Here is a 27,151-nt window from a genome sequence, read left to right as displayed (position 1 = left end):
TGCTCCAGCTGTGCCCACCTTCTGTCTCCTACTGCATGGGGCTTATCAGAATCCACAAAATGGAGGGTTTTCAGAGGTCAAGGCAAGGTGCCAAGATCCTTCTCTGTCCACATTTCTCTGGAATGGGTGAGTGCCAAACCTGTGAAGGGGGCGGGGGGGTTTCTCTGTGTACATCACAGATTGTGAGAGACTTTTCAACCTTTGAACATGGATACTGAAGAGCTTCAGCTGCCCCACTCTTCTGCCTTCAACCTCATGACCTCTTCTTTTCTGAGTGAGGTCAAAGCGCCGAGCACCTACTGTGATGACCCCCAGTACTTGGACTAAGGGGAATATGGGCCTCAGCACTTGGCTGCTGCTCTGGGGAATATGAAACCAAGTTAATCTGTGGAGCTCTTCGGAAGGGAGGGCTTCATGCTTATAGTAGGCACCAGGGTGTACCGTGTCCTGAAGGGAATTTCTCTTTGAGTACAAGGCTTGGGGATTTCAAGAGGTCATACATAACCTCTAAAATCTAGGCAGGACTTGTCTATGAGATCTATTTTTTTCTGAAGCAAATGGCTCTAATTCAGATCATAAAGTGGCTTTAAAGAAGGCTGATGTCTGAGTGTATTGGTCAGCTCAGGCGGCCATAACAATGCCATAGACCGGGTAGCTTAAACAATAGAAATTTATTTTCTCACAGTTCTGGAGGCTGGAATGTCCGAGATCAAGGTGCTGGCCAATTCATTTTCTGGTGAGAGCTTTCTTCCTCGCTTGCCAATGGCCACTTTCTCACCATGTGGTGGGGAGAGAGTGCCTTCTCTCTTCCTCTTCTTATAAAGCCATCAATCCTATCAGAGTAGGACCCACTCTTATACCCTCATTTAACTTTAATTATCTCCTAAAAGCCCTATCTCCCAATATAGTCACACCGGGGCCTAAGTGTTCAACATATGAATTGGGGGGAGGGGACACAATTCAGTTGATAGTACTGAAGAAGCTTCCTTAGTAGCTAACTTTATTTATTCCAAAAACATACATTTACCGAGCACTTACTAATACTACTTAGGATACCACGATAAACAGAATAAACATAGTCTTTGCCTTGATTTCATTCATAGTTTAATGGTTGAGCTAGACATGAATTATATAATCCCACAAATAAATATGTAATTTCAAAGTTTTAAAAATGCCATGAAGGAAAATTAGAGTGTGATGAGAGGACATAACAGAGAAAAGTTGACCATCTTAATGAGTGAGGGTAATTTTTTTCTGGGACAGTGACACTTAAGCTGAGATCTAAAGCATTGTTAAGAGAGTGGGTACCGGGGCGCCTGGGTGGCTCAGTCGTTAAGCGTCTGCCTTCGGCTCAGGTCATGATCCCAGGGTCCTGGGATCGAGCCCTGCATCGGGCTCCCTGCTTGGCGGGAAGCCTGCTTCTCCCTCTCCCACTCCCCCTGCTTGTGTTCGCTCTCCCGCTCTCTCTCTCTCTCTCTCTCAAAAAATAATAAAAATCTTTAAAAAAAAAAAAAAAGAGAGTGGGTATCAATACGAAAGAGTCATTTCAGGCATACGTGGATGGTGTCATGTGCAAAGGTCCTGAGGTGGAAAATGACTTGGTTATTTCCAGGGCCTGATATGAAGGCCATTGTTGCTGAAATGTGGTAAGAGGGAGAGGGGCAGAAGATAAAAGGAGAGAGGAGGACAAAGGTAGCTTATATGAAACTTTGTAGGTCATGGTAAAGAGTCTTTATATTAAGAATAAGAGGAATCGGGGCACCTGGGTGGCTCAGTTCATTAAGCATTTGCCTTCGGCTCGGGTCATGATCCCAGGGTCCTGGGATGAGCCCCACATAGCATCGGGCTCCTTGTTCAGCGGGGAGCCTGCTTCTCCCTCTCCCTCTGCCTGCCCCTCCACCTGCTTGTACTGTTTCTGTGCCAAATAAATAAATAAAATCTTAAAAAAAAAGAATAAGAGGAATCTACTGAAGGGCTTTAAATAAGGAAGTGATAGTGTAGGTTTGGGGTTTTTGGAAAAGATGACTGTTGCTGTATAAGGAAATGGAGCGGGGAAGGGCAAGCATTGGAGTGGGGAGTTCAGTGAAGAGGTCACTGCTGCAGATTCATGAAGTGAGGTGTAATGGCGGCTTTGACAGTGCTGGTAGAGGTGGGGGGAGAGTCTAGGCGTCGGTGCTGGATAGACAAGGGACAGGAGCCCGAGGAAGGCCTGCAGGTGAACACTCGTTGCCTAGCATGAGTAACCTAGTGGATGGAGGTGCCATTTTCTGAGATGGGAAGCAGGGGAGACAGGGGACAGGACCTGGAACCCTGTAAGGTGCTGTACGGATGAAATGGCGTTCTTCTGTTACTGAAGGTACCCCACCGGGCTGTAGCAGAGTTGGAAAATGGGCAAATAGCTTTTTGTTTTTCAAAGCTATGGCATGGTTATTTGCATTCTCATTGCATCTGAATGAGGCAGTGAGTGGAAAGTTGAATCCATAGCTTCTGCTGAATTTCTTCCCATTCTCCTGAATTCATGTTCACCTCTTCATGGTTCAAGGCCAGCAGATGGGGCTGCATTTCACCCCCAAATCTTGTCTGCAGTTAAAAAAAATGTATTCGAGAGCCACTTGCATGTTTTATTAATAGTGATTTCTATCACTTGGCCCTTTCAGCGTCTGGGTTTGGAATTTGAGTGGCTGGCTGATTTTCATCTCCCTGTAACTGAATGTCTCAATTGTCCTGTATGCATGTTTTGCTGGAGGGCTAAGGCGGCCATGGACTGGGGCTGGAGCACAGCTTATAGGGGCCTCAGTTTAGCAATCCTGCAGGTAGCATCCACTACTGTCCACCCTCTTGATTTCCCTAGAAATGTCAGAATTACAGCTTGCCTGTAGAAGTTTTGCATTTGGGGAAGGAGTTTTTCCCAGGTGGGCGCAATTGCATGCAGAGCAATGTGTTCTATTTTGGGGGAGTAGCCCATGAGAAAAGTTCAACTCCCATCTGTACTGTTGCACGCATATGTGCAGAATTCTTGAGTATGAAAACAGTGGGGGTAAAGAAGCCTGAAAACCCTAGAAACACTACAAGGGATGAAGATTCAAGTCATGCTTGGCCTATTTTCTGTTGATTCTTGAGAACTCTCACAGATAACAGCGGGGTTTGGAGACAGGACTGGAAGGGTATCACTTATGTTTTCATTACCAATATTCCCAGCTTTTTTAAGCCATTCTTCAGCTGAGTCTCCACCAGATGGTCCTGTGGACAAAGCCGCTATTTGTGCCTCCCATTGACATCTTTTTTTCCAAGTGAGAGACTGCCCCATGTGTTAGTGCAATATGTCGCTCAAGGTGAAACATCAATTTGTATTGGTGGGAACCTGCCATTTGCTGTCCCCCTTTTTCTCATGCCTTTCCCTGCCTCTCTGGTCTTTTCTAGGTCTCTGGCCTGTCGGGAGGACCATTGGTGCTGCAGTGGAAGCCAGCGGCTAAATCTCGTGTATGGCGTGGTTAAGGTTGCAGCCTCTCACCTCTGCCTTCCTCCATTTTGGGCTGATTACTTTTGTGCTCTTCCTGAATGGTCTTCGGGCAGAGGCTGGTGGCTCAGGGGAGGTGCCCAGCACAGGGCAGAACAATGAGTCCTGTTCAGAGTCATCGGACTGCAAGGAGGGTGTCATCTTACCAATCTGGTATCCAGAGAACCCTTCCCTTGGGGACAAGATTGCCAGGGTCATTGTCTATTTTGTGGCCCTGATATACATGTTCCTTGGGGTGTCCATCATTGCTGACCGCTTTATGGCATCTATTGAAGTCATTACTTCTCAAGAGAGAGAGGTGACTATCAAAAAGCCCAATGGAGAGACCAGCACAACGACAATTCGGATCTGGAATGAAACTGTCTCCAACCTGACCCTGATGGCTTTGGGTTCCTCTGCTCCTGAGATCCTTCTCTCTTTAATTGAGGTGTGTGGTCATGGGTTCATTGCTGGCGATCTGGGACCTTCTACCATTGTAGGTAGTGCAGCCTTTAACATGTTCATCATCATTGGCATCTGTGTCTACGTGATCCCCGATGGAGAGACTCGCAAGATCAAGCACCTACGAGTCTTCCTCATCACTGCTGCTTGGAGCATCTTTGCTTACATCTGGCTCTATATGATCCTGGCAGTCTTCTCCCCTGGTGTGGTTCAGGTTTGGGAAGGCCTTCTCACTCTCTCCTTCTTTCCAGTGTGTGTCCTTCTGGCCTGGGTGGCAGATAGGCGACTGCTCTTTTATAAATACATGCACAAAAAGTACCGCACAGACAAACACCGAGGAATTATCATAGAGACAGAGGGCGACCACCCCAAAGGCATTGAGATGGATGGGAAAATGATGAATTCCCACTTCCTGGATGGGAACCTGGTGCCCCTGGAAGGGAAAGAAGTAGATGAGTCCCGCAGGGAGATGATCCGGATTCTCAAGGATCTGAAGCAAAAACACCCAGAGAAGGACTTAGATCAACTAGTAGAGATGGCCAATTACTACGCTCTTTCCCATCAACAGAAGAGTCGTGCCTTCTACCGGATCCAGGCTACCCGTATGATGACCGGCGCAGGCAATATCCTGAAGAAGCATGCAGCAGAACAAGCCAAAAAGGCCTCCAGCATAAACGAGGTGCACACCAATGAGCCTGAGGACTTTGTCTCGAAGGTCTTCTTTGACCCGTGCTCTTACCAGTGCCTGGAGAACTGTGGGGCTGTACTCCTGACAGTGGTGAGGAAAGGGGGGGACATGTCCAAGACCGTGTATGTGGACTACAAAACAGAGGATGGTTCTGCCAATGCAGGGGCTGACTATGAGTTCACAGAGGGCACTGTGGTTCTGAAGCCAGGAGAGACCCAGAAGGAGTTCTCGGTGGGCATCATCGATGATGACATTTTTGAGGAGGACGAACACTTCTTTGTGAGGCTGAGCAACGTCCGCATAGAGGAGGGGCAGCCAGAGGAGGGGATGCCTCCAATAGTACTCAATAATCTTCCATTGCCTCGGGCCATCCTGGTATCCCCTTATGTGGCCACAGTCACCATCTTGGATGATGACCATGCAGGCATCTTCACTTTTGAATGTGACACTATTCATGTCAGCGAGAGTATTGGTGTCCTGGAGGTCAAGGTTCTGCGGACATCAGGTGCCCGGGGCACAGTAATCGTCCCCTTTAGGACAGTAGAGGGGACAGCCAAGGGTGGTGGTGAGGATTTTGAAGACGCATACGGGGAGCTGGAGTTCAAGAATGATGAAACAGTGTAAGTAACCTTTCCATATTCTATCCCCCTCCATCCCTTGCCATCTCTTTCTGTCCTTACAATTCTTCCTCATACCTCGTTAATGTCAAACTTGGGTCCCCACCCAGGTGTACAGGATCAGCAGGCACCCCTGGCAGATTCCACTTCCAAACCTCCCTTACATTTTCTCACTTTAAATGGTCTCTGGGCAGGGAATCCTGTGGCAGGATCTAAGGACACAGAACATTCCGTCCACTGGAACTCAAAATGATGGCCGGTGGAGGTGTGGAGTGGCAGAAGTTTTGATGTCAGATTTTGGAGAATTCTTGTGCCTAAGCAGGGACTAGGAGACTGGTTGGGTCTCTCCTTCCTCCTCTCCTCATGCCAAAGGCTCATATGAGCCTCGAGGCTGATCCTTTCCATCCTGAGGTAGTGCCAGCCCAATCAGGGCAACCTCGGGGAAGAAAGTGGCATTGGCTTTTTCTCCCCTGGGGCCATATTGCAGTTGTAATTTATAACCAGATTTCAGGCATCTCTCCTTCAATCTGGAAACTGCAAGCTTGGTTGAAACTTGGCAATCTCTGTAAATGCCTGTAGGCTATTTTATGGTATGAGACTTGCCCAGGCTAGGTGAGATGAGTCAGTGTAGCTTGGGTACTGGAGGCATCTTGCAGAAGCAGAACTCCCAGAGCAGTGGCCACCTGTCTTTGGTCCCAGGTGTGAGCTCCAAAATCTGGCTCCTCTTAGGAATTGTGGGAGAAAATACATCTTCATTGTGGTCATCTCTTTTCACGGTCTAGAATTTTCCTAGAATACTTCTCAGGTTAGTGGCCCATTTAGCCCTTCAGACATGGTGGGTATTGCACTTCCATGACCTTGATCACTGTAAGGGCTCTCCCCATTGAACCTTCTTGTACTAGGTGTTCTGGGGTTTGTTTTGTTTTGGTTTGGTTTGTTTTTTCTCAGATGGATAGCTTTGAAGAAGAAACAGAATGACTTTCCCCAGGATTTGCAGCTTATGGGAGGCTAGACTTTCCAGGGTGGCCGAGGAGGGGGAAACTTGTCTCTGAATTCCTGCTCATGTCCACAACCAAAAAGCAGTAGCAGGAGGGGGAAAGAAGGACAAAAGGGGCATCTAGGAAGGGGGGATGCCAAACTGCTCCAAGACCCTCCTAAGGACACTTTGAGTGGGAAATGAAAACGTACATGTAGGAGAGTGAAGGACGGAGCGTACGGAGAGGGGAGCCCATAGGACCGAGGGAGAGGGGTCACAGAAGCGCTTCCTCCAGGCCCAGGCAAGGCACAGGGCTCCAAAGGGGTTGGATGGTGCTGTCCGCAGAGCTGAGTGAGCCACCCAGAGGACTAGGCTCTTGTGCTCCCTCAATCCCTCCCTAATAATGTGACTCTGGGGGAGACTTTCGGTCTTGGCCCGAGAACTAAACTATCTCATCCGCAAAGTGGGAACAACCACACTTTCCTTGCCTAGAGGCAGGGCCGGATCTTTTTGCAGTTCCTCCCCGCTCTCGGATTTTCTGAACCGTAGACATGGGCACTCAGCCGTAGGTCTTATTTGCACTAGCCGAAGATGGAACAAGGATATTGTCTCCTGAAGTGAAATAGCCATTGACAAATTGATTTATTAGAGCTCTGTTTAGTCATTTCGCTGGGAGGGATAATCATTAGTTAGCCCAGGTAAAAACCTGTGTCTTCTAGAGAATACTGTCCATTTCTATGTGCTCTGGAGAGAGGGTTTATACATACAAAGGAAGGACAGGCCCTCGTTGGGAAGACAAACTCCGTGCAACTTCTCATGTTTATGGCAACGTCAGTATGTAAGAGGTTATTACTGGGCGTTAAATGACATCAGGACTACAACATTGGCTATGATTTGGCAGACTAGTGGTTTCTCCAATTCAGTACTACCAAAGGCACTGAAGAGTCATTTTGGACAGATCAGAGGCTTGGCACCCAATTTCTTTGTCCCATTAACAATCAGTTGTGCACTTTAGATCTCTGAGTATGACTAACCCTTCCTCAAGTCTATTTGTGTTTTCGGCTTGAATAATATCTTGGTGTAAATGGGCTTATGAATGATCACTTCTGATACTGGTTTTAAATGTAGCGCAAGCTCCACACGTTTGCGATTCGGGTCCAGCTATTCCAGGGTTTGGGGAACAAGCTATGTTGCCAACTCTTCCTTCGCGTTATATTTTAGACTTCAGTAGACTTGAGACTACCTTTTTGGTTTTCTTCATCACAGAAGAATGAGTCCATAACCTGCTAGTAGTCTGTCTTCACATCATAGCCCTACCCTTGAGACTTTAGATTTTAATTTTACAACGAGAGGCAGTGTGATGTAGCAGAAAAAGCATGGGCTGTAAGTACTCTGGGTTAAGATTCTGGCAGTAGTCTGATTTAACCAGGTAGTCAGGGGAGATTTTATTAATTTATGAGATTATTTCCTCATTAGTAGAGTAGGGATAATAATATTTCTCTTGCAAGGCTGTCATGATGATTCAAGATACTGTATGCAGTGTTGTTCGTATATGGTATGTGCTTAGTAAATGAGGCCATTAATAATAATATCAATGAATTAACAATATTCTTCAGAAGACACTGTTGAGGTGATTGGGTTACTTGGATCTCTATGTGACCCTAATTAATAAACATGCTAGTTTTGGGGTTACCATGAAGATTTCTAATCCAAACTCCTAAAATATGAGAGCCAGAAAAGACCTTAGAATATCTTTTAGAGGAGTGTTTCTCGAATTTTAACGTGCTTCTGAACCATCCAGGAAGCTTGCTGAAATGCAGATTACAATTCAAAAGGTCAAGAGTAGGGCCCGAGATTCTGGATTTCTAACAAGCTCCTGATGCTGTTGGTCCCAGCTTAGAGTTGAAATGCTCTAAAACTCTTGGCCAAACCATGAGACCTGGGAAGGAAAGTGGCTTTTCAAATGACTTGCTTAACTGAATTAAGAAGGCTTGCTTTCCAGTTCTAGCTTGCGACTCCAGCTGAGCTAGAATCCAGCTCCTATGCTGAGAGCTTGCTAGTTGTAGCACCAACCTGGAAACTGAAATTGAAACCCTCAGGGTACCTACACGGAAGCTGGGTGAGGCTCCTGGAGCAGTTCCACCTTCCAATCCTTCCCTTTCTGTGTAACTTGCTTTGCCTACCAAGCCCGGGAGCCTTGACAATGTTGCCCTCAATATACTCTTCTCAAAACCGATTCAGGTTGAAGCCAAGCCTATGCTCTGCCAATATTATTGGGCTGTGAATTCACTCGTTTGGTTTTATGCTTTCCTTCTTCAAAGATGTCCTTTAGCACCACGGTAGGATAGAAAACCATGAACTTTGAAGTCTGACAGACAGATGTGAATCTGTCACTCACCAACTGGGTAACTTGAACAAGTCATTTCACCTGTCCAAACCCCAGATATTCTCCTGGAATGGCAGGAATAGTGATATCTCTCCTGCAGGAGCATGATAAGTACCACATACAAATATGAAGAAAATGCACCTTAGCAAGGTGCCTGCTCATCGAAGGTGCTCAGTCATTCAACAAACATTTGTTAAATGTCTGCTACATACCAGATACATTACTAGGGACTGGAGATAAATACATGAATAGGACAGGATGGCATTTCAGCTCTCTGCTGTGTGTGTGACACCACTGAAGTTTCTAAAGCAACCTTCACTGAGGATATAGTAGTGAAGCAGACGGAGCGGGGGTGGGTACATGATGCCCTTAATCCCACATTACAATAAACGCTTGACATTTGAGAGAGATCCTATTGACATCATGATCTAGAAGAATACCCACCTTTGTGACTACCACTACAGTACATCCTTAGAATTATGGCCTTTGAGCCTCCTGCAAACAGTAGCAAAACCTCGTGGAGATACACAGGCGTGCTGTCGGCACATTAATCTCACTCACTAAACCCGCGTCTGCTCCGTGTCCCAGGCTCACGGCGTGTTTCTGCAAAATAACAGAATATTGCAGTTCATGGACCTTTGGGGTCTCTGAGAATAGTCAGAGTCATGGATGTCAAATAGGCAAAGGCCAAGATCTACTATAATTAAATGGCATAGGCCTCCTTCGAAGGAGAGCGGAGTATTAGCTGTGCCTCACGTTAAAGCCCGAAAGTATCTGACCTCCCACTTTTATAAATTATGAAGCTGAGATTCAGAGAGGGAAAGTGACTTGTCCAATATCACACAGCAGCTAGATAGGATAGAAAGTTAGAGCTGGTGAGGTCTTTTTAGAGCCTACTGATTTGATGTCTCCCCCTCCCAGTTTGGACTTTCTTATTTTTATCCATCGGAACAATATTAACTTCGGAAAGCATATAGAAATTCTCAGGTGAAAGATGCTTGGGAAGTACAAATCCAACAGTATCACGCGACTAATATCTTAACTTAGAATAATAACATATTATGGACTATTTTTAATCTCTTGGTTCACCTTGAGACTGTTCAGGAAGAAAAATATCGAGTCCATAGAAATTAAAAAAAAAACAAAACTATCTTCGCGATCTCTTCCTGAGAAAAGGTGTAACAAGCATAGATGGGATATCTTTTAGGCAGTGCTGGTAAATTGTAGACAAGACCTTGTTCCATGAAATAATGACATTCTTTCGAAATTCTGCAGGCCATTCTCTTCCAGGTGTGCTTTCTCTGTAAGGTTTTCACCCCAGGGAATCTTTCCATCAAAATATGGAGTGCTCCAGGACACAATTTGCACCTTCTCCAATTTAACTAAAACACAGTAGGCCTTTTCTTTCTCTTTGGCTCAGCTGGGTGTTCAGGTAGTCTCTTCCCTTGCCATCAGGGAGATTATTTGCCCCTCGAATGCCCTTCTTGTGCTTGAGAAAAGTCACATGCTGCAAGGTTAGTGAGGGTAGGAGTAGGGTGGAGGTCACAATCATGCTCCCTCAGGTGGCATGCCTCCCTTTCGCTTTCCTTCTGCCTTCAGTGCCTGACTTCCAGTAACGAGATCTCTCTCCAGCTTTAGGTAAATAGTCAGTTACCAGGACCCATAACTTCATGGAACTCACAGTGGAGCTCTGTACGTGGCTCAGAGGGGTCCTGACGGCAGGAATCCATAGCTAAGCCAGTTGTGGAATGGAGTACTTAACAGGACAATGGAACATTTCAGATAGGGTTGCTCAACTCTAGTGCTTTCCCTTCTGGGCCCACAGGAGTGATGAAAGCCTATGTGACCTTCTTAGCAGAAGCTTTGGTGGTTGTGCCCAGGAAGGACCTACATCCTGATCATTTTTTTCATTGTAATTACTGAAATGGTCAAAGATGATGTCAAAGAAGGTCATATTCCAATTCTGGGATCCATAAAGCACCCCAAGTCTACTTAAACTTGACATGTTTCCAAAAATCTGCACAAGTCCAGAGCCTTCCTGGTTAATTTGTTTTAGGGGCTGAGGTGCAGTATCTCCTGGCAACCTTGGATAGGTCCGCATTCCCTCGGCCCGACTTGATCGGAGCTCCTATGCAGAAGAGCAACCAGCGTGCCCACCCCTGCTCTTCTCACGCTGGCTTGCCCTCCGGCTGGAGACAGCTCAGTGGTGCAGGGTTGGAGAGTCCACCAGGGAGAACGTTAGGTTGGTTTGAGGAGAAAGGAGCATTGGGATTAAAGATGATCACATGACTGGCTAGTCAGGAAATGAAGCAGTCTTATCCTCAAAGGCTTTCCTTCTTGGAGAGGAGCTAGTTGGGCTTTGGGCAATAATAATAAAGGGACACTGATGGAGATCCTGCCACAAGCCTTGCTTATTTGTTTTGATTCTTCTGGTTCTTCAAGTCAAAGTTTCCTTGTTCGTTCACAAGAATGATAGAAAGGGACAAAGCCAGGTGGATGAGTGGGGAGGACTTTCTTGTTGTCCAGCCTTTCATCAACTTCTCAGGTGTGTCTGGGTGGTACATGAGCACTAGTTTCTTCTCTGCCCTGGGCTGTGACGCTGTCAGTTCCATGAGGAAGGTAGTAGAGTTTAGAGCTACGGCTTTCTGCTTAATCGAGATCTTGTTTTCTTGTTTTTTAAGAGAGAAACCAAGTTGTGCTTCCAGAAACAATAGAAAACCCTGGCATAGAGTCAGTCGTATATAACGGACAGTTGGAGGGAGAGAACTCCTTGATCTGCAAATAGAGCACAATCCCCATATTTCAATTCTGCACAAGTCCAGAAGCATTTTGCAGGAATCAAATGCTTTGAGGGTTTTGCTAAATGACCACGAAGGAAAGCACTAGGTAAACATTCTCAGGTGGCATAATAGTTACCATTCATAAGAATTATATTCCAATCCCTGCCACCTACCAGGTACCCAAGTAGGAAATTACCTGGATACACAGAAATGAAGACAAAGTTGACGGTGGAACTTATTCTTTATGGAGAAATTTATTTTTCTGAAAAAGGAATCACCTCTAGGTATGTGTCTACATTTGAATTTAGCTGTGGCTGTGGCACCATCCTGACCCCCTCCAGCTAAGAGTTGGCGTGCATGGACATAACCTGGTTAACCTGTCCCTGCGTGACCCCAGTCCAGTTACCACTTGGTGGTTGGGGTTCACGACCCAGTTACATATGATACAGACAATGCTCTACTGTGAGTTCTTTAGTTGGTGCTTTCAAAATAGGACATCTTGATAATAACTCAGTACTCAGAAGACGGGTGCAAAACAAATTATGGATTATAGATGACTAATACTGCTTCTTCTCCCTAGTAGTCCATCTCTTTCCGGAGCCATTGGCCTTGATTTTTCTATCTTCGGGTGTTGCCTTGTGAGGCCCAGATGATTTCTCTTTGTGAACCCCATTACGGCCTGACCCTCTCTGTCTGAGCCGTGGTGATCTGGGGGTGTGCTCGCCGCCAGCGCTGGGGCTAACCATGGCCCTGGCTGCAAATCTCCATATGTGATTGCCTTCTGTCCCCACTCACACCTTACTTTCTGTTTGAATACTCGTTTTCTCACACTCACTGTCTCTTCTAAATGTTCTGAGCTGCAGCTTTTCTTACTCTACTCTGCACACTCCAGGTGCTGTCGCCACAAGAGCTGTGGTTTCCACCCTCGCCACACTCAGTGCCTTCCTCTCTGCCTCCCTGAGTCCGTGTCCTCGTTTATTCTTATCCTGGTGCCTGCATCCTTTTCCCTCACACTGCTGGCATCTCTACTGGGGTTGCCTTGTGTCTCCGGTCTGATCTATGACTTCTTCGAGTGATCAAGAACGAGCTAGGAGTATCCCTTAAGCAAGCCCATCATTTGGACAGAGAGAATGAACTTCACGATAATCCCCAGAAGACTGATGTCCCCCAGGAAGCAAACCACTCATGGTGGTGCTCTTTCCCCCTTCACCACAAAGGTTGTATTGTAGGGATCAGCACCGACCAGAAGTGGTAGCAGAACGCTGTCAGGCGAGGGAGCCCTCGGGACCACCCTCTCTTTCTGATGCTCTCCCCGCTGACCCACGTGGTCTCTGTCTCCAGAGTTTCTGCTTCTCTTCGTGGCCTTCTCCCTTATTGCTTCCAGCTTGCAGCGAGACCTCACAGACCAACTGTTTGAGTTCATGGCTCCTCTTTGCATTTAGCTCCCAGCTCCTCCCTGGAAAGATCTTCTACCTCAAATTCTCAAGAGAGGGAATCTTATGGTTCCATTTCCACCCCCCACCCCCAACGTTGGCCATGTCAAAGTCCACCGGCCAGGTATGTCTTGGTTGCCCTGAGTCAAGCCAAGCCAAGATCCCCTTATCCCAACAGTTAATCTGCCAGAACCAGATGGTGGGGTGGAAAAATGAGGTTGCCACGAGGATTCTGTGCTAAGCTACCTAAGCAGTGTGTCTATCAGTGGCGGCAGTGTCGCCTAGAAGAAAGCACCAGCTGAGACAGTCATCTGTCACCTCCAAACTGGCCTCTAGAAGGTCTGCAGAGCGAGCACTGTGGTCAGTGCTGGGGCCGTAGGCTGGAGAAGGGGAGAAATAGCCTCCTCTGGAGGCCCCAGCCCGACCCAGTTCATCCAGCTGACCACAGACCCAGCAGCCGAGATTAAACTGGCCTCTGCCCAGGTCAACAGAAAACATTCGATGCTCGATGGCACAAATCTCAAGGCTACCAGGGTCACTTCTCCCCCCCCCCCCACCTCCTGGTCTGTCCTCTCCAGGAGACTAGCATCAGAAGACGAGCCGCTGTCATTTTCGACTGTGCTATTTGAGTACTGAGTCACTTTCAAAGCCTCCTCCTGGGTTTGGGTTTCCAGACTGGCCTGTGTTCCAGACCAGGACAGAAAGCTTTCCTCCCTCCCATGCTCGCCAGGAACAGAGTGAGAGCCTTTCCTTCGCCACCCCTCCCCTGTTGGCCTTAGCTGGAGCCAGCAGGCACCCCCCCGCTTTGTCTTTGGAGCTGTAACTTGATGGGCTTCCAGAAGCTCCCCGGAAGCCAGAGTATTCCTGTCTCCAGGTGGCACAGTGTGTGACTCTGTCAGCCGCCTGTGTCCCCGGGCTCAGGGCGAGGTGTAAGATAGGACTCCTCTCATGTCAGCTGCAGTCAGTTCATAGTGGCTGCCCACAGGGCCATCTTGGAAAGGACTTTTAGGCTGGTATCTGGGCTCACCTGTGGCTACGGGAAGGAACATATCTGCCACCTCTCGTCCCGGGAACTATCATGGAAGGAACTTCATGGGATAAAGAAACTCAGAGTCTCCATTTCAGTGAAGTGCATAGCGTGAAGTTGCCACTCTAACATGGGGCCAATCCTAATGGAAAGAAACTTCTTGAATCACACTCTTTATCCTACATAACACAGAACTTTCTTCTGTTCCCCGGATGAACCCATAAGTTCCCGTTGGACACATGCAGCGGATGATTTCCTTGTCAGACTGGAATCTTCCAGAGCCCCTGCTAAGCTAGTGGGTTTTATAAGCTAGATCAGTGGTTCCCAGCCAGCTCCCTTTCACAGGCCATTTTAATTATCTGCCCCTCCTCATGGAACCCATGTTTTAGAAGATCCGCTAAAAATTAGATTTTCATTTTTTTTCATAAAACATAGCAAAAGATAACTTGTGTTACTACAATGAGTTAATCTAATTCTAGCCAAAGCAAAGAGGAATGACATTTTAATTAACCCATGTGGACTGCTGGAAGAAAATACACTTTCTAGTTTGGGGGTTGGGGAGTGAGTAGAATGAACACAGCCAAGGGCTGACTTTCAAAGGAACTCTCTGATGTGAAATGCTCTAAAAATATGAGGCACTAACTGTTTAAAGTTATTTTGATGAAGGTGACCCCATGGGGAGATCAGGATACTGGAGAATATATCTGAATATATCAGACTATAGGGCAATGGTATTGGTTACCTAGGCTTCACCATTGTTCAGACCTTGGGGGAAAGACTATTACTGTTTTTTTTTTTTTTCCCTTACATAATAAAACTTTGAATATTTACATGAACATACTAAAAAAATAAGGATTTTGTTACACCTTAGGATTAATGTTATCATTTTCTTCAGATTAGGTAACAGAGTCTAAGAAATATTAAGTGATTTGCCCTAGAACACAGAGCTTTTAAGGGCAGGTATCAAAACCCAGATCTTCTGATTCTAAATCACACATTCTTTCTACTATGTTCTATACTTTAGCATCAGAGTAAGGTCATGAAGCTGACAGCAGCAGGCTTTCTTCTCCTCATATGGAAGAAGCTAAGGGCGCATCCCCCATCTCTTCCTTAGCAGCAAGGGTTGGCTGCTTTCCTTTCAATTCAGGGGCACCTGGGTTCGGGGCCGTTGGCAAGGGCCAAATAAACTCCTTAAGGCCCAGCTCAGAAATCTGGATTCATCCCCCTTGACTGCTGGCTCAGACCTGCCTGCGCCCAAGCTGGTGCACAGAGGACTCTTGTTTGTGCCACTTCACCCTCAGGAACTACCCACAGATGATGCTTTGGCCTGCTGCCTGCTGACAAGGGTAAGGCTGGCGCAGGACTGTTCAGATCCAGGGGGCCTCCTCTGAGGCTGTGTCTATCCGCTGCAGCTGTTGGAGGGCATCTAGGAGCAGGGCTTAGAGAGAGCAGGAGGAGCTCCAGCCTGTGGGCCTGTGAGAGCCTCGATCAGCGAGGCTGGAAGCTGCCGGAGCATGCAAGCAGGACACAGGGGTCCGTCCCTCAGGGCGCCATCCCTAGACACTGTTAGGCTCGTCCTGTGAGCTGACACGATGAGAAGAGACCCAGTCCTTGTCCTCACGAAGTTCCCAGTCTGACGGGAAGAGAAGTGTCTTGGAAGAGTTGCATATGTGGAGTTTAAGAAACAAAACGAACGAGCAAAGGGGGAAAAAAAGAGAGAGAGAGGGAGAGAGGTAAGCCAAGAAACAGACTCTTAACTACAGAGAACAAAGTGAGGGCTACCAGAGGGGAGAGGGGCGGGGGGATGGGGATTAAGGAGTGTTCTTGTGGTGATGAGCGCTGGGTGTTGTATGGAAGTGTTGAATCACTGTATTGTGCACCTGAAACCAATATTGCCCTGAATGTTAACTAACTAGAATTTAAATAAAAACTTAAAGAAAGAGTTGCTGCAGGAGAGGGGGCCTCTTCAGGCCGTGGCCGCACAGAGGTATTGCCACCGCCTTTGTTGGGATTCAGTTAGGAGGCTTTAGGGGTGACCTCCTCCTGCAGTCACCACAGAAGGACTTGTGGAGAAGAATGGCTAATTGGCTTGGCTTGTGGGGCACCCACAGATAAAAGTACAGGAGTACTCAGGAGTAAATGGTACCCAGACAGGCCCTGTCCTCAGACCAGAGCAGCGCCTGGTTCTTCCCCATGCCTATCACCCCTCGTAGAGACACCAAAAAATGTCTGTTGAATGAATGAATGAGTGAATGAGTGAATGAATGAATGAGCAGAGTGAATTCCTGGCGTGTCCCCTGTCTCTGTAGCACTTCCAGTTTGCAGCAAGCCCAGGGGGGCAGGGGACTGGAACACACCTCTCAGGCATGAAGACTAGGGATGCCCCGCCCTCCAGGCATGCCTCCTCTCCTCTCCCAGTTTCAGTGAGATCCATGGGGCCCTCTGAGCTCGGGCATCCCTGAACTTCTCCACAGCCTGACCCCTCCCTGGCACTGCTCCTCAGAGGGTCTGTTCCTGGGCTGCTCAGCTACCTCTGAGCACGGGCTGTCTTTCAAGCTCAGGAGACACCCTGTAATTCAATTAGGAGTTCCCTCCGGGGAGCATGTAATTATGTCCTATCTGGGCCTTGTAATGACAGCCCCCTGCCACCGCGCAGGGAGCTGCCCTGCTCAGCTGCCCAAAACCTTTCACTGGGAGGGAACTAATCTACGTAGCCCAGATTGGATGCAGTTCTGCACAGTACTTCCCCGAAGGCCTTAGAAAGAGTCCCCACCAGCAGAAAGGAGGGAACCTGAGGGTTTACCCCACCCTGTTCGGCTCTTTGCATTGAGCCCCCCTGCCCAGGATTGTTCTTGGCTGAGTGGAAGGCTGAGAACCTCATTCTCCTCTCATGGTCAGAGCCCCTAGGTGTCCCTCAGCCCTCCTAGGGGTTAGAAGGGAGAGGAAAGGAGATTGAAGGCATTTGCCTGTTTTCCATGTTAGCTTGTGGGGGCTGGTGTTAGGTCAACTGAGTTACCTGGTATTTTGCCTGGATGATTCAAATGTTGCATTTTGTGGGGGAGGATACCTGCTGTTTTGAGCTGTGGGAGAATTGCCTTAGCTCTGTGGGTGGATACCTGCTGTTTTGAGCTGTGGGAGAATTGCCTTAGCTCTGTGGGTGCTCCTTTGGGCTCGATTTCTGTGAAATGTTATAGATGGGGAAGCGCCTCAGTCTGATGTGGACAATGCTCAGGGTGGTCTCACCCTTCTATCTCCTGTGTGCATCTTGAGCCCTCCTCTTAAGGAACCCAAATCTTTTCCTTGCCATTACATGGGCTCTGCCAAAAATGCCATTGGCAACCTGTACTGGGTTGAAAAGAGTCCATCCATCCAGATTCATGTCCACCTAGAACCTCAGAATGTGACCTCATACTCAGTTAAGGTGGGCCCCAGCTCCTATGACTGGCATCCTTATAAGAAGGCCATGTGACAACAGAGACAAAGATGCAGAGGGATGCAGCTACAAGCCAGGGGGTGCCAAGGATTGCCAGCAAACGCCAGAAGCTAGGAGAGAAGCATGGAATAGTTTCTCCCTCAGAACCTCCGCGGAAGGAATCAACCCTGCTTACTTTGAGTTCAGACTCCTAGCTTTCAGACCTGTGAAAGAACAAATTTTTATTGATCGAAGTCTCCAAGTTTGTGGTAATTTGTTATAGCAGCTGCAGGAAGCTAATACCCAAGCCCTGCATAATGCCTACTCTAGACTTCAGTGAGTGAGGGACCTCACGCTCACTGTCAAAGGATAGGTGCACCAACAGTGGGGTTAACTGTCCTCAGGACGCTGACCCATAGCTCCCCAGGGCAGAGGAGGCCAGAGCTCATTTAACAGCTTTTTTTTTTTTTAAGATTTTATTTATTTATTTGACAGAGAGATAGAGAGCACAAGTAGGCAGAGTGGCAGGCAGAGGGAGAGGGAGAAGCAGGCTCTCCGCTGAGCAGAGAGCTGGACGCGGGTCTTGATCCCAGGACCCCAGGATCATGACCTGAGCCGAAGGCAGCTGCTTAACCGACTGAGCCACCCAGGTGCCCCCTAACAGCTTTGTTATATATGGACTGTCATTGTTAACCCTTCAAATTCCTGTTTGCAAATTATATGAGGGTCCAGAAAAAAAAATGGCCACTTTCTCTAAGCCATTTACCCAAATCAGTTTAGTTCCTTTATTACAGCTATTCTAATGGCCTCCTCTTTTGTCTTCCAGTCTCCTTGGTCCTGGGGTATTGGTAGTTCTTGGTAATTGCCCAGAGGCTCCAGCTGATGCTGCATGAACTACATGCCCATTTCTCCCTTTCCATCCTTCCAATGGCTAAACTCTGGGCCACTGACAACAGTGCCCCACTGTGTGGTTAAGAGTCTGCCATCTCATGACTGGGAGGCAACAGAAGGGCCTGTTCTCCAGATCCTCTCTCCCTTCGGTGTTCCCTGGTGCCTTGCAGCTGGCCCTGAGATGCTGGCCCTACCTTCTTCCTTCTGTAAAATGAGGCAGGCCTGGCTGGGACATGACAGCCCGAGAGCAAGGGAGACATGCCTATCTGTGATGAAAGGTGGACAGCCCTCACAGGTGAGTAGGGGGCGCGCTGGATGAGCATCAGGGAGCTGGAGGACAAAATTTTGCTTGATTGCCAAGGAGATTGCCAATGACAGAAGTGTGAGAGCAACAATGTGGGTAGAAGCCCATATACACATGAGAGGGTAATAGAGCAGGGTGATTAAGTGCATCCACCAGGTGTCACACAGACCACGTTGGGAGTCCCTGCTTGCCTACTTACTGGTGATGTGAGCTAGGGCTAGTTACCTAACCTTTCCCTTCACTTCACTCATATGTATAATGTGGATAATAATAGTACCTCCCTCATAGGGTTGGTGTGAGGATTAAAAATGACTGTCAAACATTTAACACGGTGCCTAGTCTAAATCGCTCATCAGGCATATTGTGCTAGTTATTAGTTAAGTAATGAATAGAATCGTGGCTGTGTCGCCACTCTTCTGACCTATGTGGGCCAGCATTTTGCTTAGGTTTCCCCATCAGTGATTATATTCCTTCTCTGAGGCGAAGGTGAGCTTTTAGGAAGACAGTTGATCTAAAGATAGAAAGCCAAAGAGTCTTCTCTAGAGGAAGGTGGAGGGAAATATCATTATCCGGGCTTTCTTTGACGATGTCAGGGAACATGACAGGCTGCTCTCCAAGGAGACAGCAGCCTCAGGCCGGGGTGAGAGGTGACCTTGGGGTTGATTCCTCTGCATCCTGATGTGGACCTTATGGGACTTGTTTGGGCGATGAAGGGAAGGAAAGAAGGAACGTGGAGAGAGAAGGAGAATAAAAGGAGAGGAGGAGCTGAGAGGATAATTACATGTGAAATCACTTGCCAGTGGGACTCTGGGGTTGGGACAACACAATAATGATAATGCTGGCTCCTGAGGGTTCTTGGGTATCTCTGAGCAGCGTGTAGGCAGTGTTGAGGCCTGTCTTACTCAACTTGCCCTCTAGGCCCCACACTACGCCATCTACCCAGAGCTTGTTGCTGATCAGGAAGCTTAAACAGAACAATTACCATTCCAGAGTGGAGTCGTGTGATGAGAAATACAAGCCCATGGGGCCTGGACTCCTTCAGATGGAGAATCCTGCTCTTGATGGCCAAGTGATACGAAGCAAGATAAACACCACTCCCATAGTGCTGTCCAAGGTGCTGCCCTCCCCCCATGCCTCCTGGAAGAGGAAGTTCACTGACCAAAGAGTTAAATCTTTTCCAGCCTGATTCTGGCTTTCCCAGCGAAGGCCTCGTACATTTCCTTTTTATCCTTGTATTCGGAAATGACTCACGCTTGCCTTCATCTTATGTAAGCAAGGCAATTTTCTGTCACCTAATGAAGTGCCAGATAAGAATATTGCCATTTATTTAGTATTTGCCATGTGCCAGCTATTATACGAGGTGTGTGACATGTATTATTTATGATCCTTATACCAGTCCTACATTGGTATAACCCCATCCCAACCCTGACCACTCTGCCTGTGTTTTCTTATGCATGGCACAGGATATTACTAAATTGAAGTCAGATATTTGAAGATTAAGCTTGGGTTTTATGGATGTTCATCCTTCCCACAGTTGTGCAGTCTTTCAACTAAAATTTCCCATGGCTGGGGCCTGGATGTGATCACTGACCTTGCTCCTCTTGGCTCTGAACGCCTTGTTGTTTGATTCCTGCCATGACATGTCCCCATTCACATCTCTTCCAGCTCAAGAAGACCTTCCCTGCAGAACTCTTGGTTTCTTCCCAGCTTCTGGTCTCTGACCTGGCACTTCCTAACTGCTGGTTAAATCTTGTCCTTACATGTACTTGTTGAAGCACATGTAATTGCATTCGTGTATGTCAAACACAATCATTTTGGCCACTTCACGTGGCTCATCCAATGCTAGGGATCCAGTGTTCTTAGCTTGTCTCTGTATGAACGTTGCTACCTCTAAATTCCCACAGGCTATTTCCTGAACAAGAGGAGATAAAATGCTTGCCCATTCCCATCCTTCATCTCCCAACACTTGGAGGTTCCCCACTTTTTAAATGATCACTATTACTGCCACCACCCAAGGCTGAAGAGACTCCCTTTGTGTTAGGGCTTAGACCTCATCCGTGGTGTCTGAATGTCTTTCATATCCCCTTCTGCTAATGCCCTCCCCCACGCCAACCAAGCAAGGAAGCCGACAAACAAAAGCCAAACCAAATGTGGTATTATACAGTATAAAGGACAAGAACATCAGCTTTGGAGGCAAGTGGACCTATGTTTGAACCCTGATTCTGCCACTCTTTAACTGTGTGCATAAGCTTTCTATTGCTGCGTAACGAATTACCACAAACAACACTGATTTATTATCTCTCAGTTTCCATGGATCAAAACTCTAGAAACAATGTAGCTGAAGTCAAGGTGTGGCTGGAACTGTGATCTTATCTTGGGGTCCTTTTCCAAGTTCAAGTGGTCGTTGGCAGAATTAATTTCCTTGTATGGCTTGCTTCTTCAAGACAGCAAGAAAGAGACTCTCACCTCTTTTAAAGGGCTCTCCTGATCAGGTCAGGCCCACCCTGACTCATTTCCCTTGAAGTCAAGGCCTTAAAAGTCAACTGACTAGGGACCCTAATTATATCTGCAAAATCCTTTCACCCACGCCTTATGATATAATCATGGCACATAACCTTTACCATGTTCACAGATCCCACTCCCACTTGAGGGATTATACAGGGCATGTATGGAGGGAGGGAAAGAATCTAAGGGCCACTTTAGGATTCTGCCTACCATGCTCTGTGACTTCAGGTCAATTGCCTAATCTCTCTAAGATTCCGTTTTCTTACCTGGAAAAAAAAAAAAGGATGATAAAACCAGCCATATGGAGTTATTACAAAGACTAAATGACATATAATATGTTGTAAACAGTGGCAGACAGTAGACACAAGCAGGATTTCCTTCCTTTTGTTGTTCATCTGTCCTGTAGTCTTTGTGATTTGAAATACTGTAGAAAACCATTCCAAGGAATCAGAATGATGCCAGAAAGTATAGCTAATTCTTTTTATTTGAAGTAGTTCTATTCCATAGAGTTGTTGCAAACACTGAATTAGTGAACACTAAAGCATGGCGTGGCAGGGAAATACACTTGGTTCCTGAGAGCCTCTCTCTGGTCACAACGTTTTCATTAACTGGCGACACTTTAAGTGTGTTTCTGTTTAATATAGACTATTGATTAGTTAGCATTTAACAGCACTGTAGCTCATGCTTGAATGAAGCTCATCTAACATACAGATTTTCTCCATAAGGCATATCGCAACCTTCTTGCCCTTAGGAACACAAGACAGCACTTCGGCACTATGCTTGGGGGCCAATTTTATTTATTTATTTTTTAAATTTTTGTGTATTTTTCTTAAGTAAACTCTAGGCCCAACATGGGGCTCGAACTCATGACCCTGAGATCAAGGTTGCATGCCCTACTGACTGAGCCAGCCAGGTGTCCTGTTTGGGGGTCATTTTAAACAGCAAAATATAAAAAAAAAAAAAACCACCAAAATGTGGAAAATGTGGCACTAAATAGACCGCAAAAGACACTTGTTTACAGAATGAGATGAAACAAGAAGGCAGAGCATCACCTTGGTCGACCACCTGGGAGCAGGTGGTCGGGTGACCCAGATTTTATAAATGTGCAGATATATATATATCAGGAGGGTTATTTTTTCATGGCTAGATCCAGGCGTAGGAGCCAAGGCCAGAAACAAGCATCCTTTCCCCCCTTTCACTTGCTGGGCCTCTTTGGAGAGCATTCATCCTCTCAATACATTTCACAGCTCTTCTGGGGTACCATTAAAAGAGGGAAACTGAGTCACTACTGATTTAAAGAAAAAACCATTTGCCTGTCACCTGGTACTAAGGGGTGAAATGTGCTTGTGTAGCTTTGTGAAGACAAGGACTGGCCCCTGGGCTTTGCTGCAGACCCAGATTCCTGCCAGAGGTGCTTTGGCTTGAACTTCTGGACATGGCATTGTGGATGCTACAGATCTTGCACTGCCCAGAATGGGGAGGCATCCCCAGTGGCCATTACATTTCCAAGAAGGTTGAAGAGGTGATGCCCAAGTGGCTAGGGCTGGTGTGGTCGGCCAAATACAGTGTCTTCTCCTCTCTTTCTTTTCCATGCCATGTGGTGAAGGATTGCAAGCAGCCCCAGCTGGTGGTGGCTTTGAGACACATGCATAGCGTTGCAGAGGAAACCTTATACCGCGCCTCTACTTTGGACACTTGGGACATGCTGTCTTTCGGTTCTGCCTGCCTTCCTTCCTTACACTCATCTGCTTTAAAACCAGCTTTGCTGAGTGCTTGTCTTTTCACCTCTTCGTTGGTGACATTGAAACCCTTCCCTTCTTCCTACCCTAACTGTGGCTCATTAGACCCTGGCAGCAACAGCTGTATATGCTGGGCAGCAACGCCTGGGGGGCCAGAAATGGGGCTGGGGATTCAGTGCTGGGCAGCAGGGTGGTGCAGTGGTTTTCTGGGGCAGGCGAGCTCATTTGTTCCTTTTGTCCTTCTTCTGTTCCCCCTTCCCCACCCCTTTTACTGAACCAAAGGAAAACAGAAAATGATCTGTTTGGCAACGTGGCTATTTTTGGGTACCAAGCCTGCCATCTGCGGGGAGCCCTTCTGTATCATCAGTCGGCAGAAGAGCAGAGCAGAGCCCTCCCTGTGTTCTGCAGCTGACACAGCAGAGCAGCATCCCTACTGAGGGCGCCAGGCTATCTATTTCCTTCATTAAGAAATTAAATAGCAGCACTGATTCTATATTTAGAAATCGCACGTAGGTGCGACCGTGGGTGTGCACGCACCAACCAAGCCGGCTGGTACCACCGCCCTTCTTCTGTAGGGACTTGTTGGATTTCATCATGGGGATGTACGAAATCCAGAGTGAGTTGAACTGAAGGTTTAGAGGCTTTGTGCGAAATTGGTACCCAAGGGCTTTGCAAGTGGATGAGGGATTCTTCCCGGATACTTCTCATTCAATCTGGGAGCCAAATAATCAAGCATTGAGAAAAAGCAAAAGAGAAATTGAAATGGGATTTAATCTGAGAATTTCCGTGCCTCATATGAACCACATCTTACAATAAGAATTATGCTTTTCCATTCCATGCCCAGTCAGCGAATATGATTAGTGGGTACCTAGTAAGTTCAGGGCACTGGGCTAAAAGGGGTTACCAAATGTCTTCATTTAACAAAGTCCTGCTGAGCTCCTAACCTGCAACAGCGCCGGGCCTGGTGAAGAGTAATGTCAGAGAGTGTCAGGCCTTAAAGAGCTTTCTGTTTGTCAGGAGACAGCAAACAAGTGAGCCAACAAAATGATTTACCATTTTAGAGATAGTCCCTAAATTCACAGAACTTACACTCTTGTTAGGAAGGCAAAATATAAACTTATGAGCATTTAAAAAAACAACCACCACCACCATTGAAGACAGTAACAGAAGAATGCCATTGACAGCTGAATTGTACAGACTCTAATGACTATACAAATTCACTAAAAGAGATCATTATGAGCTGGAGACAATCCAAGAAACTTCCTTTTGGAAGTAGGTTTTGAGCCACACCTTGAAGGGTGAATCACTTTCGTTTTTTGCTTCCTATAAAAAGTCTTAGTGTCGCACGGAGGTGAATGGAAGGAGAGGCTGTGGCCCCTGAGGAGAAAGATTTCTCTAAAGATTTTTCTGATATCAGGTGTGAATGTATTCTTTCAACCAACCTTGTTCCAGTTCATCCTCTGTGCTCCATCACGCGGCAGGAATACGGGGACAATCCAGACACAGCCTCTGTCCGGTCTGCTGGGGGGCAGACTTACAGACAGTGACAATACAAGGAGATGAGTCCTAAAGGGGGCAAGTGATGCTGGTGTGGGGGGAACTTCCAAGAGGAAATGACTAACCGTGGGGGAGAATGAAGGGGATGGGTGTGGGGGAAGAAGTCACAGAGGATAAGTAAGCACCCGGGTGCCGTGGAATGTGTGCATAGCTAAGAGCCATGTTACCTTTCAGCACCCAGATAGTAGGGGATAGGGCTGCTGGCTCTCTGGGGGCAGAGAGAGGTGTGGCCTTCTAGAACAGCAGCTGCAAAACCACCAAGTTACTGTTGCTGTCAGAACTCACTCAGATCGGCTCTGCAGTCCAGAATCCAAACACTTTCCTAGGCATGAATTCAGTCCTTTCCTGTGGCTGAGTGGTTCTAAGCCTGGCTCCTCATTAGAATTACCCAGAGAGTTTAAAAAATACTGAGAGTGGGGGGGGGGGGGGTGGGCACCTGGGTGACTCAGTTGGTTAAGCATCTGACTCGTGGTTTTGGCTCAGGGTCCTGAGATCGAGCCCTGTGTTGGGCTCTGTGCTCTGTGTGGAGTCTGCTTGTCCCTCTCCCCCCTCCTCTGCCCCCTCCCAAATAAATAAATAAATAAATAAAATCTTAAAAAAAATACTGATAGCTGGATGCTACCTCCAGAAATTCTGATTTCATTGGGCTGAAGTGGGGCCTGGGCATCAGTATATTTTAAAAGCATCCCAGATGGTTATAATATGTAGCTAGGGTTGAGAATTCCTGCTCTAGATTACCTGTCTGCACTCCAGAGGTACTCCCAGACCCATTCCTTCATGAGTGGACAGGTTTTTTTGCAGTAGGAGATGGAGAGAGTTCTGTGCCAAGGCTCCGGAACCAAGCACACCCAGGCTCAAGACTTCATGCTCCCACTTAGTGGCCACCACTTAGGCAAATTGCTAAATTGCCTTAAGTTTACAAATTCTTAATTTATAAAACGAGGACAATGATAGTACCTCCTCACAGGATTATTGTGAGGTTTTCATGGAATAATTCCCCAGCTCATAAATAAGCACTCACACAGGTCCCATGGGCTAGACCCAAAACACTTAATGTTTGAAACCAGAGGGAACAGCCCAGATGTAAGGAATTTATGCCACTAAGTCAAAATTCTATCACCACTGTTCAGGAGTAAAAACCTGTCTCCAACAGCTCTTATCTGGGGGATGTGTGAGGGGGAGAGGGAAGAATGAGCCCCATGGGGTTACCTGGGGGTAACCAGGAACAGGAACAGAATGAAGCTCAGGAAAACACTTGAATGTCACTCATATCTGTGCTCAGTGGTGAATAATAAAATGAGTGCAGTTCCTAGACCAAGCCTTTGTTGGTGAGGCAAAGGCAATGAGTTAATTTTGCACCCACTGAAGGATAATTCTAGAACTGTGATTTCTTTTTTTAGCAGGAGAATCTGGAGTATATTTGATCCAAAACAATGCATAGGACAGAGTCTTGCCCTCTCCAAGACTAGATGGGGAAAAAGTCAAATTCTAGAAAGAACAAAAGAACCCTCCAATGAAATAATAACATTTAGATAACCGCTTTTGACTGAGGGTTTTGGAGAGTAGGTTCCACCCATAAATGAAGAGATTTCTATCCAGCCAACCGTCAGAAGGCAATACTGGGCTTCAGTGTGTTTCTCAAGAGAAGAGCATTCTTGTTTGTCTTTGAGAAAAATCAACCAGTCTATTGCAAGATTAATTGGGTCCAAGAATGTAGCCTTACACTAATTCTATCAAAAAATTACCCTTATTTTACCTTATTTTACACTCAGTTGGGAATAGTTGACAGAAGCTAAATCATATTTTGGGGAACCCTGTGCTCAATGAAGAATCTTTCCGATAAACTACTGATCAATTGCACTACCACCCTCATCCATCCCACTTGACTTTTACGTGAATGTAAATGATCAGAGTTTCTGAGGGTTTCTAGCTCCTTTCCTGGACTCTGCAGGAACAGGGTACAGCATCTCTCGAGAACGCCCTGGCTGATTGTTCAGGAGAGATTGGAAGCCTGTCTGCTCCAATCTCTGCAAACTATTCTGTCCATCCAGCTGAAAGCACCAATCTCAGACTTCCGCCATGGTGCTTGGGGGTACCGTTGGGGATGCGCGGCCCGCCTCTGGCACACCTCCATCCTGACCCGCTTCTAGACTCCAACTCCTCTGCTATTTTGTCAGGCAGGGGGAAGAGGAGAAATGTCTGGGGTTGTCACTCCCCCTATTGGCATAGCCTAGAATGACTGTGGACCCTCTGAGAGAGGCAATTATAATTCCCTTAGGCCAGACCCGTTCCTCTAACCCCGTCTCTGGGTAACGTGAATCAGTTGAAAAGTCACCTTATCCATCAGACCTACTTCTTGAGTGGGGTTTCTGACTCAGCCCAGCTCAGGTTGCTTGCCCTTCCGACTTCTCACTCGCTCACATGGGGCTGCATTGGCCATTAGGTGCTGGGCTGGGCTCTGTGGAGCTGGGTTCTATGGTAGGACTCTTGTCATTGGTGAGAGAGAGAGGCCCTTGGGGCCACTGGGATGCATCTACAGACCCTGAGGGTAGCAGCTAGATGGGCACCTTTTCAGAGAGAAAACTGGATTATAAGGTGAAAGGTCAGCCAGGGAGAAAGAGAGAGAACCAATCTAAGAAAGGTATGGAGTCCCTGGGAGTGTTGGCAGAGGAGATCAGGGATGGCTCTCTAGGAGGTAATACTTCTGTATTATAGCATTTAGGTTCTGGTGGTATGCATCAATTGATTTATGATCAGTTGAAAGTTGAGAGTATTTCCTTAGTGTCGTATCCAAATATCCTCACCTTTCCTCCTATGAAGTCTGGGGAGAACTTGTCCTGTTGACAAGTACAAGTGGTTAGAGGAGGGCCCCATGAAA

General features: G+C 47.0%; 1 protein-coding gene across 4 annotated transcripts in view; it reads left to right on the top strand.

The window, feature by feature from the left end:
- Positions 1-27,151, top strand: part of SLC8A3 (solute carrier family 8 member A3) — a 134,437-nt gene that overhangs the window by 15,291 nt on the left and 91,995 nt on the right. For all 4 annotated transcript variants that reach the window (XM_036107253.2, XM_078053852.1, XM_036107256.2 and 1 more), the window contains one exon: positions 3,421-5,266. In XM_036107253.2, coding sequence (XP_035963146.1) covers positions 3,483-5,266 — 1,784 coding nt within the window. In that variant the 5' untranslated portion in view covers positions 3,421-3,482. The remainder of the gene's footprint in view (positions 1-3,420; positions 5,267-27,151) is intronic.

This window comes from Halichoerus grypus, chromosome 8, assembly GCF_964656455.1.
Source record: "Halichoerus grypus chromosome 8, mHalGry1.hap1.1, whole genome shotgun sequence".
Lineage (NCBI taxonomy): Eukaryota > Metazoa > Chordata > Mammalia > Carnivora > Phocidae > Halichoerus > Halichoerus grypus.
This window is presented reverse-complemented; position numbering and strand designations above follow the sequence as displayed.